The 14455-nt window shown below is 47.9% G+C and overlaps 1 protein-coding gene across 2 annotated transcripts in view; it reads right to left on the bottom strand.

Moving 5' to 3' along the window:
* FAM83F (family with sequence similarity 83 member F) overlaps positions 1 to 14455 on the bottom strand; it is a 450556-nt gene that overhangs the window by 90193 nt on the left and 345908 nt on the right. Inside the window, exons 4-5 of one of the 2 annotated variants that reach the window (XM_077452448.1) lie at positions 10878 to 11482; positions 8804 to 9138 (exon numbers count right to left, since the gene is read on the bottom strand). In XM_077452448.1, coding sequence (XP_077308574.1) covers positions 9122 to 9138; positions 10878 to 11482 — 622 coding nt within the window. In that variant the 3' untranslated portion in view covers positions 8804 to 9121. Of the gene's footprint in view, positions 1 to 8803; positions 9139 to 10877; positions 11483 to 14455 lie in introns of those variants that run through there. The other variant, XM_077452447.1, reaches the window with a different exon arrangement.

Raw genomic sequence — 14455 nt, forward strand, 5'->3', positions numbered from 1 at the left:
TCCACAGTTGCCTGGGGTTCAACTGAGATTTCAGGTTCTGGCTGAGTTGGTGCTTGGAAGTTAGGGGCCAAACGGTAAACTGGCCTAGGAAACTTGCAAGTTCTAAGTCTCTCTTGGCACGTTTTATGATACCGGACATCCAGACGAACACACAGCTCTATGAATTTCTCAAGGTCTTCTGGGGAATCCTTATAGACCAATTTGTTCTAGATGCGATCTGTAATACCTTTTCGGAAGGCTACGTAATGCGCTAGAGTCCCAATTAGTTTCAGCAGCCATGGTACATTACTAAATACCATATTGTGCCACAGGCCTGGTACCTTGTTGTATGTCCAGAAGTGAGTACTCAGCTGCAGAAGGATCATTGCATTCCAGGTAAGGAGAAACCCTGGCCAGGGCCTTCCCCTTTAACAAGGAAATTACAAAAGTCCCTTTAGCAGATAAAGTGTTAAAAGTCCCAGGGTTGTTGTGGAAATGCAAATGGAAACATTTTAAAAGCCTCTGCAGTCCTTGGTTTCACCACCAAATTTTTTTAGGCAGAGGAAGCTTGGGTGGTACAGAAGAGGTGGGTTGGATTGGAGCAGGAGTCTGGACCATTGCAGAAGGACAAGGCAAGCAAGATTTAAGCATAGTACAAAGTTCATCTAACTTGGCATCCAGGGAAGAAAGATGCTGTTCATGAGCTCCAGTCAATTGTCCCTGACGTGAAATCGCCTTAACAATCTCAGCAGGGTCCACTGCCATTGTGGCCCATTTGTAATATAAGGTACCTGTGATAGGTAGTGTCCGAAGTGGAGCTTGTCTGCTGAGGATTCAGGCGAAAACTTAGGCAGGCAGATCAGGACGGCAATAGATCAGGCAAAGCGGTACACGATTGAAATCCAGAAATTAGTCAGGCAGGCAAAGGTCATACACGAGCTGGTGGTAAAGTGCAAAATCAGCAGGCTAGAGAGTAGTCAGGAATTCAGGCAGAAGTTCAAATACGGTATTTGGAGTCAAAAAGCAGTGAAAACACCCAGGAAGCTAGTCCAAACAAACGGGCACGAAGAGATAAGTGCTGCTATTTATGAGCTGCTTTGATTGTAGATTGTAGAGCTCCTCTGTGGCACAACAAGTAAGACTGCAGCTGTGGGACCAGGAAAATTCCGGTTGAAATACACCCAAGTACATCACAGTATCCTCCCTGTGTTAACATCCAGTTATATTTTGTGGATTTTAGAATGCATCCAGACTTTTTTTTTTAAATAACCTACTCAGCTGGCCAGAACTAGTTTTTGCCTTTCCGTATTTTGAGGTTAAAGCTCTTTTCCTCCATATTTAAAGAGAACCCACTGTCCTCGTTAATGACTTGAAAGTAAATAAAGGGAGTTTTTGTTGCAGGAATAAGATTTAGAATTAGTAATTTTTGGTCATATAGGGGCTGATTTACTAAAGACAAACAGACTGTTCAATTTGCAAGTGCAATTGCACCTCTGCATGTGCAGTTGCTCCAGACCTTAGTAAATGAGTGTAAGCTCTGTTGATTTCCAACATCCAGTCATGTGCTGTTTTTTTTATTTTCCTTGCATGTGATTAGGTATTCTTTGCAAAGTGAAGCTTTACCTCATTTTCTAAGCTTTGAGAGGTGCAGCTGCACTTGCAAAGTGCATAGTATGTTTGCCTTTAGCCAAGGGGTCTCCAAACTATGGCCCTCCATAGTTTGGAGACCCCTTGCCTAATCGTGTCTGTGAGTTTTACAATGCTTCATGGGACATGTGTCAGAAACCATGAAACAGACTGAAGTACAATCAAATCACACTTGTTTATTAATAAAAATAAAAGGTAAATAGAAAAAAGCGTAGTCAAGCATAGCCAGAGTCCAGAAGCCAGATCGGGTAGTCAGCCAGTCCAAAGTTCATAAACCAGATTGGGTAATAAGCCAGGCCAGAAGTCAGGGATCCAAGGAGAGCAACTGCAAGCAGGATAAGAAGCCAGGAGTAATGTCAGCAAGCCAGTCTTCGAAACAAACAGCAGGAGATGGTTCCTAGTGATGTGACCAATGCGAAGGCAAAGGAAAAATTGAGCTGGAAGGCTTTAAATAGGCAGGTCAGACGAGCATCATCGGGAACAGCTGGTAACTGTGGAAAGAGAATAGAGCTGGCAATTAGCCGACAGCTGAGCGGCCAGCCCAGAGGAGGAAGGGCTAAGCCAGCCCTGACAGTACCCCCCCCCCCCTCAATGACCCCTCTACCTCGGAGGACCACCGGGCTTCGAGGGGAAACAGTTTATGGAACTCGCGGAGGAGGACAGGGGCATGTACGTCAGATGATAAAAGTGAACAAAGAGTCCTGCGCAAATCAATCAAAAATCCTTATAAAAGTGCTAAGTGCTAATGAAATATAAATGAAATAAAAAACTACAAATATATATGAAAAAAATATTTAGCAAAATACAAAAGTCCATGAAGTGAACACCAACGTGTAATTCACAGGCACTAATGGTGGAAATGCAGATGAAAGCAGTGTTATAAATCCCAGGATTAAAGGCTCTCAGAACTCTCACCTCCAAGTATAAAAAACAGGCACATCAGACCAAGCTGACCAGCTCCACTCCTTGTCTCCAGCCACCAGGGGGGGTCCTCCACTGCAGCCAACTACCAAGAGGCCTTTTGCTGGATAGTTTGTGTATACTATCAGGTTCAGCGGCATTTCTTGCACCTTACATTTGCACGTGCACTTTTGTTCTTGATCATGTATATTTTTTCCTATATCTACTATTTTATACACTGATTTTTTGAAGAGGTATATTCACCCTGTTTATTGGTCTTATTTGTTGAATAGTAGCGCGAAGGCCCTTTTCAAAATTTCAATGTACGTCAGATGATGAAACCCAGGAGCGTTCCTTCGGACCATACCCCTTCCAATGCACCAGGTACTGTATGCACCCACGGAACCTACGGGAGTCAACAATGGATTGTACCTCATACTCCTCATGGTTCTCAACCTGAATAGGGTGAGGATGTGGCACCGAGGTGGTAAATTGGTTACAGACCAACGGTTTCAATAAGGAGACATGAAACACATTTGAGATGCACATACTAGGAGGAAGGTCCAACGCGTAAGCTACTGGGTTAATCCTGTGAAGGATACGGAAAGGCCCAAAAACCAAGGTGCAAACTTCAGAGAGGGAACACGAAGCCGGAGGTTGCGAGATGACAGCCAGGCCCTGTCCCCAACCTGGTAGGAAGGCGCAGGCAGGCGTCTGCGGTCAGCATGGAGTCTGTACCTATCATTAGCATGACGCAAAGCCTCTTGGACTTGTACCCAAGTGGAACTAAGACCACAGAGATGCTCCTCTAATGCAGGAATACTCTGCGGAACAAACGAGTCAGGCAACATGGAAGGTTGGAAACTATAATTCGCCATAAATGGAGACAATCGGGAGGCTGAATTCAAGGTACTGTTGTGAGCAAACTCTGCCCAAGGTAATAGGTCAGACCAGTTGTTATGATGGGCAGAAATATAGCAACGTAGGAATTGCTCCAAGGACTGATTGGCTCATTCTGCGGCCGCATTAGACTGCGGGTGATACGCAGAAGAGAATGCAAGCTGGATTCCCAACTGTGCACAAAAGGCTCGCCAGAACCGGGAGACAAACTGACTGCCCCTATCCGAGACAATCACCTTGGGTAGCCCATGTAAGCGAAAGATCTCCCGAGCAAAAGTGGAAGCCAGTTCTTTAGAGGTGGGCAACTTCTTAAGTGGAATACAATGACACATCTTTGAGAACCGGTCAACCACCATAAGGATAACAGTGTCGCCTTGGAAGTTGGGCAATTCGACAATGAAATCCATAGACAGGTGAGTCCGGGGCCTCTCTCCATTGGGTATGGGTTGTAGGAGGCCCACTAGAAGGTGTCGTGGAGTCTTACTCTGAGCACACACGGGACAGGCAGCTACAAAAGCAGTAACATCAGCCCATCAGAATTGTTGGGATATGGCCAAAATGAGTTGATTCTTCCCAGGATGGCCAGCTGCCTTGGGAGAATGGTAAGTCTGGAGCACTGCAGTACGGAGACTCTCTGGGACAAAGCAGCGGTCACAAGGTTTATCAGGAGGAGCATGGACCTGAGCAGCAAGAATTTTGTCACCCAAAGGAGAAGTAAGACTGGTGTGAACCATAGCCAAGATACGATCAGGAGGAATCATAGGAACCGGAACCGACTCCGACTTGGAAGTGGAGGAAAATTGTCATGACAAGGCATCAGCCCTTACATTCTTAGTAGCGATTAAGAATGAGACAATGTAATTAAAGCTTGACAAGAAAAGAGCCAATCGCTCCCTTCTGGGAGAGAGTCGCTTAGCCTCAGACAAGAATGTAAGATTCTTATGGTCATAAGAATAAGAACAGGCACAGTGGTACCTTCAAGGAGATGTCTCCATTCTTTCAGGGCTAAAATGATCGCCAACAGCTCTCTGTCACCAATCTCATAATTGCACTCAGCAGGTGACATTTTCTTGGAAAAGTAGCCACATGGATGCATAGCGCTCTCAGAGTTAGGACGTTGAGACAGAAGGGCACCAACTCCAGTCTCAGGAGCATCAACTTTTAGGATAAAAGGCAATGTAGGATCAGGATGTGCCAACACAGGAGCAGAAACAAAGGCAGCCTTGAGAGTCTCAAAGGCCTTAATGGGCTCCTCCGGAGACCAACTCTGTGGGTTACTGTCCTTTCTGGTCATATCAGTCAGAGGCTTGACCAGAGACGAGAAGTTACGAATAAACTTCCGATAGTAGTTGGCAAAGCCCAGGAAATGCTGCAGAGGACGTAAACCCACGGGTCGAGGCCACTGTAGGACTGCCGACAGTTTCTCTGGGTCCATCGAAAAACCAGCAGTGGAAATTATATAGCCCAGGAATGTAACCTGTTCATGATGGAACTCACACTTCTCCAGTTTACAATAGAGATTGTTCTCTCTTAGTTTCTGAAGTACACGACAGACATCTGTGTGGTGGCTCTCCAGGGACTTGGAAAATATGAGGATATCATCGAGATAAACCACCACACACAATTGCAACAAATAACGGAGGACATCGTTAATAAATTCTTGTAAAACTTCCGGGGCGCTACAAAAACCAAAAGGCATTACCAGGTATTCATAATGGCCTGTTCTGGTATTAAACACAGTTTTCCACTCGTCGCCCTCCTTAATGCGCACAAGATTGTATGCCCCTCTCAGGTCAAGCTTTGTGAAAACTGTTGCTCCCTTGAGGCGGTCAAATAACTCTGTAATCAATGGAGTCGGGTAGGCATTCTTAATCGTGACATGATTGAGACCCCTATAATCTATACAAGGTCTCAGTTCACCGCTCTTCTTTTTCACAAAGAAGAAACCAGCACCAGCAGGAGACGAGGACTTGCGGATGAAACCTCGAGAAAGTGCGTCAGCAACATACTCCTCCATGGCCTTATCCTCCAAGACCGACAAAGGGTAAACCCGGCCACGAGGAGGTATGGCACCAGGTTGAAGGTCAATTGTGCAATCATAAGGCCGGTGTGGAGGTAAACTACCAGCTTGACCTTTATCAAAGACATCGCCAAAATCACGGTACTCCTCCGGCAAGGAGAGGAGTGAAGCGGTGCACAGGACCTTGGATACCTTCAGGAAGCATGTTTCACTGCATTGTGGTGACCAGGAGAGAACCTCAGCACGGAGCCAATCAGTGGCGTAACTAGAACCTTCAGGGCCCCGATGCAAGAAACCATGGAGGGCCCCCCTGACCTCCAGCCAGGGCTCTTCTGACTGAACCCGGGGGCAGCAGGACCTGGATAGGAGGGGGAACAAATCCTCTCCATTTTCCTCCTGCAGTTACTTAATTCCTATCAGAGGGAGAGGAGGAGAAGCAGACTTTTAGTGGCTACAGGAGAAAAATTGAGGGGATGTGTTCCTCTAAATGCCCCCCTCCCCCATCTAGGTGTTCAGGAGCAACATGTGCGCTATTGCAATTGTGAACCCTGTAGTTACGCCCCTGGGATGAGTGCCAGTGGTGGTGGTGGGGGATGGGATTAGTGGCAGCAGTGGTGTTTGAGGAGGGATAGGATCAGTGGCATCGGTGGTGGGGATGGGATGAGTGGCAGTGGTGAGGGAGAGATGGGATGAGTGGCAGCGGTGGGGAGGATGGGAAGAGTGGCAGCGGTGGGGAGGATGGGATCAGTGGCAGCAGTGCTGGTTGGGTGGGGATGGGATCAGTAGTAGCGGTGGTGGGGAATGGGATGAGTGGCAGCATGAGTGGCAGCGGTGAGGGTGATGGGATCAGTGGCAAGGGTTGTGGTTGGGGGGGTGGGATCAGTGATGGGGGGGTTGAATGGGATGAGTGGCAGATGTGGTGGTGGGAATGGGATCAGTGGCAAGGGTGATGGTTGGAGGGGGATGGGATGGGATGAGTGGCAGTGGTGGTGGGAAGATGTGATCCGTGGTGAGGGTGATGGTTGGGGGGGTGGGATGGGATGAGTGGTGGGGAGGGGAATGGTATCAGTGGCAAGGATGGTCGTTGCTGGATGGTCATGGTGGGGTGGATCAGTGGCGGCAGTGGTTGTGTTGGTGTGGGGGGTATAAATGGTGGTGGTGTGGGGGAGGGGGAATCAGTGGCAGTAGTGGTGGTGTGGGGGGTATCAGAGGCAGTAGTGGTTGTGTGGTGGGTATCAGTGGCAGTAGTGGTGGTGTGGGGGTATCAGTGGCAGTAATGGTGGTGTGTGGGGGTTTCAGTGGCAGTAATGGTGGTGTGTGGGGGTATCAGTGGCAGTAATGGTGGTGTGTGGGGGTATCAGTGGCAGTAATGGTGGTGTGTGGGTGGTATCAGTGGCAGTTGTGGTGGTGTGGGGGGTAACAGTGGCAGTTGTGGTGGTGTGGGGGTATCAGTGGCAGTTGTGGGGGTGTGGGGGGTATCAGTGGCAGTTGTGGTGGTGTGGGGGGTATCAGTGGCAGTTGTGGTGGTGTGGGGGGTATCAGTGGCAGTTGTGGTGGTGTGGGGGGTATCAGTGGCAGTTGTGGTGGTATGGGGGGTAACAGTGGCAGTTGTGGTGGTGTGGGGGGTAACAGTGGCAGTTGTGGTGGTGTGGGGGGTATCAGTGGCAGTTGTGGTGGTGTGGGGGGTAACAGTGGCAGTTGTGGTGGTGTGGGGGGTATCAGTGGCAGTTGTGGTGGTGTGGGGGGTAACAGTGGCAGTTGTGGTGGTGTGGGGGGTATCAGTGGCAGCAGTGGTGTGGAGGGGGGATCAAGAGATGGGTGCCACTCACTTGTAGATCACTTGGTTCCCCCTGCTTGCTCAGTCTTGCTTGGGTGAGCAGGGAAGATGGGCGGAGCAAGCGGGGACAGAGAATTTGGGCGGAGACTGTGCGGGCAGAGGGAATGGGCGGAGAGGATGGGCGAAGCGGGCGGGGACTGTCCCCGATGAGTGCGGGAGCAGAGGATGGGCGGAGCAGTCGGAAAGGATGGGCGGAGCTTACCGGGACTCCGTGTAAATGACTATCTCCCGGGCGGCGGCGGGCCCCCTTACAGTGGCGGAGCTCAAGGGCCCAGTCGCAAATGCGACTGGGGCGACCCTGATAATTCCGCCACTGGAGCCAATCAAAAGAGGGGTTGTGCCTCTGTAACCAAGGATAACAAATAACCAGCGGAAATCTGGGTGAGGAAATAACCTGGAATTGGATTATCTCATGGTGAAGAGCCGCTACGGCCATGGACAACGGAACCGTCTCATGAGTCACATGGGCAGGCTGTAAAGGTCTCCCGTCAAGAGCCTCAATGGCAAGTGGAGTGTCACGCAGCTGCAGCGGAATCGAGTGCTGCAAAACAAATTCAGCATCAATGAACAGGCCTGCAGCCCCAGAGTCGATTAGAGCCTGTATCTCGATGGATGACTCAGCCCAAGAAAGGGTGACCAAAACCAGGGGCTTATCCTTCTGGATAACTGGGGACGAAACAACGCCACCTAAGGTCTGTCCATGACAGGACCTCAAGGTTCGGCCATTCCCTGAACGGGTAGGACAAGACTTCAAAAAGTGACCTGCCTGGCCACAATAAAGGCACAATCTCTCCCTCCTCCTAAAGGCTCTCTCATCCGCAGAGAGACGCGTGAAGCCCAGGTGCATGGGTTCATCTTCACTGACCAACTCAGTACCAGGAGGCATGCGAGGTGAGGGAGGCATGGGTGGGACTACAAAGCTCGGAGGCAAACGTACACTGTTTGATAGACATGAGGCACTTGGCAGCAGAAGCGGAGCGTGCGGGAACGTCAAAAACTCTTTTAAAGGAGGCCACAAACTGAGGGTAACTCAAGACAACAGGTTTTTGCGTCTCCCATAGAGGGTTAGCCCAGGCCAAGGCTCTCTCCAAAAGCAAAGATATCGCGAAACCTACTTTGCTTCTGTCCATGGGAAACACCTGGGGCAGCATTTGAAGTATATCCCAACCTGATTGAGAAACCCTCTGCATTGAACTGGATCACCCCCAAATCGCTGGGGAAGCAGAGCAGAACCAGACATACCTCTTATAGAGGTAATACTCGAGGCGGGTGCCTGCACAGAGACTGGCACAGCAGCAGGGATGGCCTGCGACTCAGGTTGTACCAGAGCAGCCACCGTGGGGGATTCCAGGCGAGTCGTGCGATGCAGGAGCATTTGTAACGCCAAGGCAAACTGATCCATGCGGTGATCTTACTCATCCAATCTGGAAAAAATATTACCAACAAGTGGATTGACTGTATCTTCTGAATTCATGGCCTTCGCGTACTGTCAGAAACCATGAAACAGACTGAGACAGAAGTACAATCAAATCACACTTGTTTATTAATAAAAATAAAAAGGTAAATAGAAAAAAGCGTAGTCAAGCATAGCCAGAGTCCTGTAGCCAGATCGGGTAGTCAGCCAGTCCAAAGTTCATTAACCAGATCGGGTAATCAGCCAGTCCGGAAGTCAGGGATCCAAGGAGAGCAACCGCAAGCAAGATAAGAAGCCAGGAGGGATGTCAGCAAGCCAGTCTTGAAACAAACAGCAGGAGATGGTTCCCTGTGATGTGACCAATGCGAAGGCAAATGAAAAAGGGAGCAGGAAGGCTTTAAATAGGCAGGTCAGATGAGCATCATCAGGAACAGCTGGTAACTGTGGAAAGAGAAGAGAGCTGGCAATTAGCCGACAGCTGAGCGGCCAGCCCAGAGGAGGAAGGGCTAAGCCAGCCCTGACACTAACGACAGACCCGTTATGATGGAACACGCTGCTTGACCGAGCTGTTGACAGAACATGCTAATGACAGAACACGCAACTGACAGAACCTCTATGACAGAACACGCTAATGACAGAACACGCTAATGACAGAACACGCTAATGACAGAACACGCTAAATGACAGAACACGCTAAATGACAGAACACGCTAATGACAAGACCGCTATGACAGAACATGCTAATGACGGAACACGCTAACTGCTATGATAGAACCGCTATGACAGAACACGCTAATGACAGAACGCGCTAAAGAGAGAACCGCTGTGACAGAACTGCTATGACAAAACAAGCTAATGACAGAACCGCTATGTAGAACATGCTAATGACAGAACTGCTATGAAAGAACCGCTATGACAGAAACACGCTTATGAGAGAACCGCTATGACAGAACATGCTAAAGACAGGACCGCTATGTCAGAAACATGCTAATGACAGAACCGCTATGACAGAAACACCCTAATGACAGAACTGCTATGACAGAAAATGACATGAGGCATGAAACATGAATGACCTTTGCAGTGGAGCTACCCCATCAATCAGTCCCCCACCTGCTTGGCTGTACCCCTTTCCCCCTAGATCTGAAACCCCAAAGTAGCTGGAATTATCAAGCAAGTCTCGACCAACTTGCTCCCCAGGCTCACAGAGCCATACCAGGAGACAGCGAACATGTAAAACACTGTTAACTGAGAATTCCGGTGTTCCCTGCCGTGATGCAAACAACCCCCCGCCCATCTATTCCCGGACAACAGCTACACTCTTCTCCCTCTGATGATGTACCATACCCCTCTATGTATGGCTCTCAGACTTGCAAAACGAGGTGTATGTGTTTTTTTTTTCAGACTCCTGAATGACCACCATAATGACAGCCTGAATCCGGAGAAATGGGAGGACGCCCCCCCATAAACCCAGCATAAGCCCGGAAGAACGGGATGGTGGACGGATGCACCCCTTCCCCCCAGCGTGAGCCCAGAGGAGGAAGAGGGTGGATGGATGGGCTGTCCCCCCATGATGCCTGGTGCGCATACTGAGAGAAGCACCCATATCCCCCCCGAGTTGCCGGATGAGCACCAGGGAAAATGTGGATGGCAGGCAACCCCTCTCTACTGCCTGCATGGGTACAGGAGACGTATTTGGATGAGCAGGCGGGCATCCCCCCTCTCAAGAATGCTGGAAAGAGTCCAGGAAGGTAGATGGATGCCTCCCTCCAATGAAGCTCAATGTCAGCATGGGAGAGGAACCGTCACGAGACTGATGCGGCCGGCCGCCGCTCTGCCAAACCGGAAGTAACCCAGAAATGAGCCGACGAAGGATCTGATGGAGGAGTAGGAGGAATATAAAGCCCTCAGACTCCTCCTACAAATTCAGGCTAGCCTGCGGCCAGCCTTCCAACATATACACAGATATATATATATATATAAATATATATGTCTGTATATCTCTATCTATCTGTATAGATCTATCTGTCTTTATATATCTATCTGTATATATCTATCTGTGTCTGTCTGTCTATCTATTTATCTGTATCTATCTGTATGCACCAGCCACCACTGATTATGAGTATTCATTTAGTTTCATGATTATTGTTAAAAATGTATATTGTATGAAAGCCATATCTTACCTGAACCTCTCAGATCTTGATGGCTGCTAAAGCAGTTTTTTTGATTTGATGGCTTGTTCACCATAACAAAGCCTCCTTCCACTTCCTTCTCTTGGGCACTAGATTTCCATTTGTAAAAGCTAAAACTTGATTTCTTGGGAGATTTATTTTTTTGACTCTCTTCAGTATCTTTTCCTGTTTCTTTATTTTTTCTAGCAGCCGCTTTTGGAAGGTTGCTTAAATTTACAATTTCTGGTAATTCTTGCTCAATATTAATTAGGTCCTGTAGGTATTTTTCCAATCTTTTATCTCCTTCAGATTCTCCCTTATCTCCAGTAGTTGGTGGACTTGGAGTGCCAAATCTTAACATTTCACCTGGAGCAAGACTCCTTCCCACCACCAATGAATATTTGGGATTGATAAGCTTACGAGCCACAGTAGATGAACGTGGCCTGCTACCCACCATGGGACTAGGTCGCACATCAGGTAAGGAAAGCTCTTTGTAAAGATTCACTTCCTCTGATATTGCATAGAGTTCACGAAATTCAATGTCAAAAGGTTCAGTGTATTGTCCAGACAAGAATGTCATAATGTTGCGATCAATTCTTAATGATGACCAGGTAAACCTATAAAACAAGTTTTAACATTAGAACAGTTTGTTAATGTAATATAATAATGCTAACAAAGCCAAACATTAGCAGTTCTGTTTTACAGTAAATATTGACTATTCAGCCCTTAGATTACTGGGAGCTGACTATTACCACTCACATACACCGCTATGGCGCAACCCCCTGCTTCTTGAGTTGTCTGGCTTACCAGATGTAGACTTGTGGGCTTCTAGAGGGATACTTTTTCTGTATCAGGTGGTGACTCCTATGGGTGTAAGGGATTTTCCCTCCCTACAAGTGGAATTTAACATACCCCCTAATATGCACTTGCGCTACTTGCAATTGCGACACGCGCTCCGTGCGCAATTTGCTCAGGACTTCCCGAATGTACAGTCGCTAGCTTTGACAGATGTAATTATGGGAGACGAACCGGCTAAATGGATCTCGACTCTATACGGCCTACTCCGGGCCTGCTTGGTGGCGCAAACCACTGAACGGGCCAGGTTGAGATGGGAAGAGGACATGGGTCCCTTTGATGGGGAGGAATGGGAGGATGCCCTTGAGAACGTTAAACAGGCTTCGCTTAGCCTACCTGACCGACTAACGCAGTACTATGTGATACACAGGTCCTATCTCACCCCTATCCGGATAGCTAAGTATCATCCTGACTATAACCCGAAGTGTCCCCGTTGCTCTTGTACGACTGGTACTTTCTACCATCTTCTCTGGCAATGCCCATTGGTCCAGGAGTATTGGGGGGCAGATTGTCAGGTTTCTACATGACCACATGGGTTCACCCCTTCAACTTGACCCTAAGAGTTGCCTACTTAGTATATTTCCTGATACCTCTGTTGATCAATACTTGGCTACATTTTTGCACTCTACGCTGTTTACCGCACGAAAGCTTGTGGCTAAATACTGGATGCGTCCAACCATGCCTACTATGCGGGAATGGGTAATGGGCATTAATAGTAAGCTACCCTTGATTAAACTGGTGTATAGAAATCGTGGGTGTCCAGCCAATAACCACAAAATATGGGATAGGTGGGTGGAAAATCTGCATACGTGTGTGGAGTGAGCTATATTGGAGTATATATTATCATTGTCAGGCATTTTCCTTAATGTACGATGTATTTCTGTCCGTCACCTATGAAGAGGCTAATGTTTGTACCTACTGTAATATCTTGTTATAACTGAGTTGTTCAATAAACTTGTGCTGTTTCAAAAAAAAAAAAAATATTGACTATTCACGGAAAAAGTATTTTTCTAAAAGCATTCCATCAGTTAAAAACACTTCTACTCTGAAGAAGCCACTGGTTAAGATTGGTCCTTTGTACTTTGCCTCAACCCCCTCAAGGGCCTCAGCCACTCTGTCACACCTGGTTGAGCGTAAAAGCAAGTAAACACAGCAAATAATTCATATCACCCAATAATAGACAAAAATCATTGAAATATCAAAAATTTTAATTACATGCCCCTCTTACACAGGGGCAGAAAAATTGGGCCTTTGGTGGCGGCAGTGCCACAACACTGTAAGCCCTCACAGTTACGCTTGTTGGGTGCAGGAACGGGCCCTGCTATGAAATATATCAAGAATTGTAATTACATGCCCCTGTTGAACAGGGGCAGAAAAATTAGGCCTTGGGTGGTGCCACAACACTGTAACCCCTCACAGATACTCTTGTTGGGCACAGAAACGGGCCCTGCATTGAAACATTATACTAAAAATTGTAATAACATGCTCCTGTCAAACAAGGGCAGAAAAAGTGGGCCTTGGGTGGTGGTGGTGGTGCCATAACACTGTAACCCCTTACAGATACTCTTGTTGGGCACAGGAATGGGCCCTGCGTTGAAATATTATATAAAAAATTGTAATAACATGCTCCTGTCAAACACGGGCAGAAAAAGTGGGCCTTGGGTGGTGGTGGTGCCCTAAACCAAAAATATTGTTGGAAGCTAGCATCCTCAGCATAGACAGTGTTCAGGGAATCCCACATCCATCGAAAATTCAAACAGTTATATTAGCATCTGGTGCTTCATAGCTGCTGATCCAAGACTGATTCATTTTTATGAATGTGAGCCTATTAACGCAGTCTGTGGACAGGCACACTCTATGATCCATTACAAACTCTCGAGCAGCACTGAATGTGCGTTCAGAAAGAAAGCTGGATGCAGGACAGGCCAGTAGCTCAATTGCATATTGAGCAAATTCTGGTCAGTGGCCATCCTCAAGACCCAGTAACCCAGTGGATGCTCTGTTGAAAAGGTCTCCAAGCCTGCTCTTGCCCCTAGATATTCCTGCACCATGTAAAGCAGATGCTGGCAATGGTTGCTTGAACCGATTAGACCTTGGCACTGAGGACTGAAAAATAGTTTAAAGGCATTGGTCAGCTGGCCACCTTCTCCACCGATCTTCCTCTGAATGAACAAAGCCTCAGCAACACGTCCAGCAGCGGGAAGCTGTAATCTCCCAGGGTCTGGAAATGCATTGCACAAACCTTTCTTCAAGGCCTCCTGAAGATCTTTCATCCTCTGCAAAGGCAGGATGAGTTCTGCAACCTTACCCTTGTAACGCGGATCAAGAAGGGTTGCCAGCCAGTAATGATTCCTCTCCTTGATACCACGATTCCTAGAGTCCTTTCACAGGCTTTGCAGAATCAGGGAGGCCATGCAGCGTATGTTTACAGAGGCATTCGATTCTGAGTCCTCTGGGTCACTAAGGATCACATGATCAGTAACAACCTCCTCCCAGCCACGTACAATTCCTTGGGTTTCTGGGGACTGAAAACCATCCCTTGAAGACTACTGCTGAGTGTTATCCTCCACGTCCATGCTGACACAATCCTCCTCCTCTTCTTCCTGTGTGTTTTTCACGGGCCCACAGGAATACTATCTGGATAAAGGGGGCCTTGAGAGGTATGGAAGTCCTCCTCTTCCTCACTCTGTTCTGCCTCAAGTGCTCTGTCCATTATTTTATGAAGCGTGTGCTCC

Source organism: Lithobates pipiens, unplaced genomic scaffold (genome assembly GCF_037356315.1).
Source record: "Lithobates pipiens isolate NorthernLeopardFrog02 unplaced genomic scaffold, aLitPip1_a1.2 Scaffold_23, whole genome shotgun sequence".
In the NCBI taxonomy this organism is placed as follows: Eukaryota; Metazoa; Chordata; class Amphibia; order Anura; family Ranidae; genus Lithobates; species Lithobates pipiens.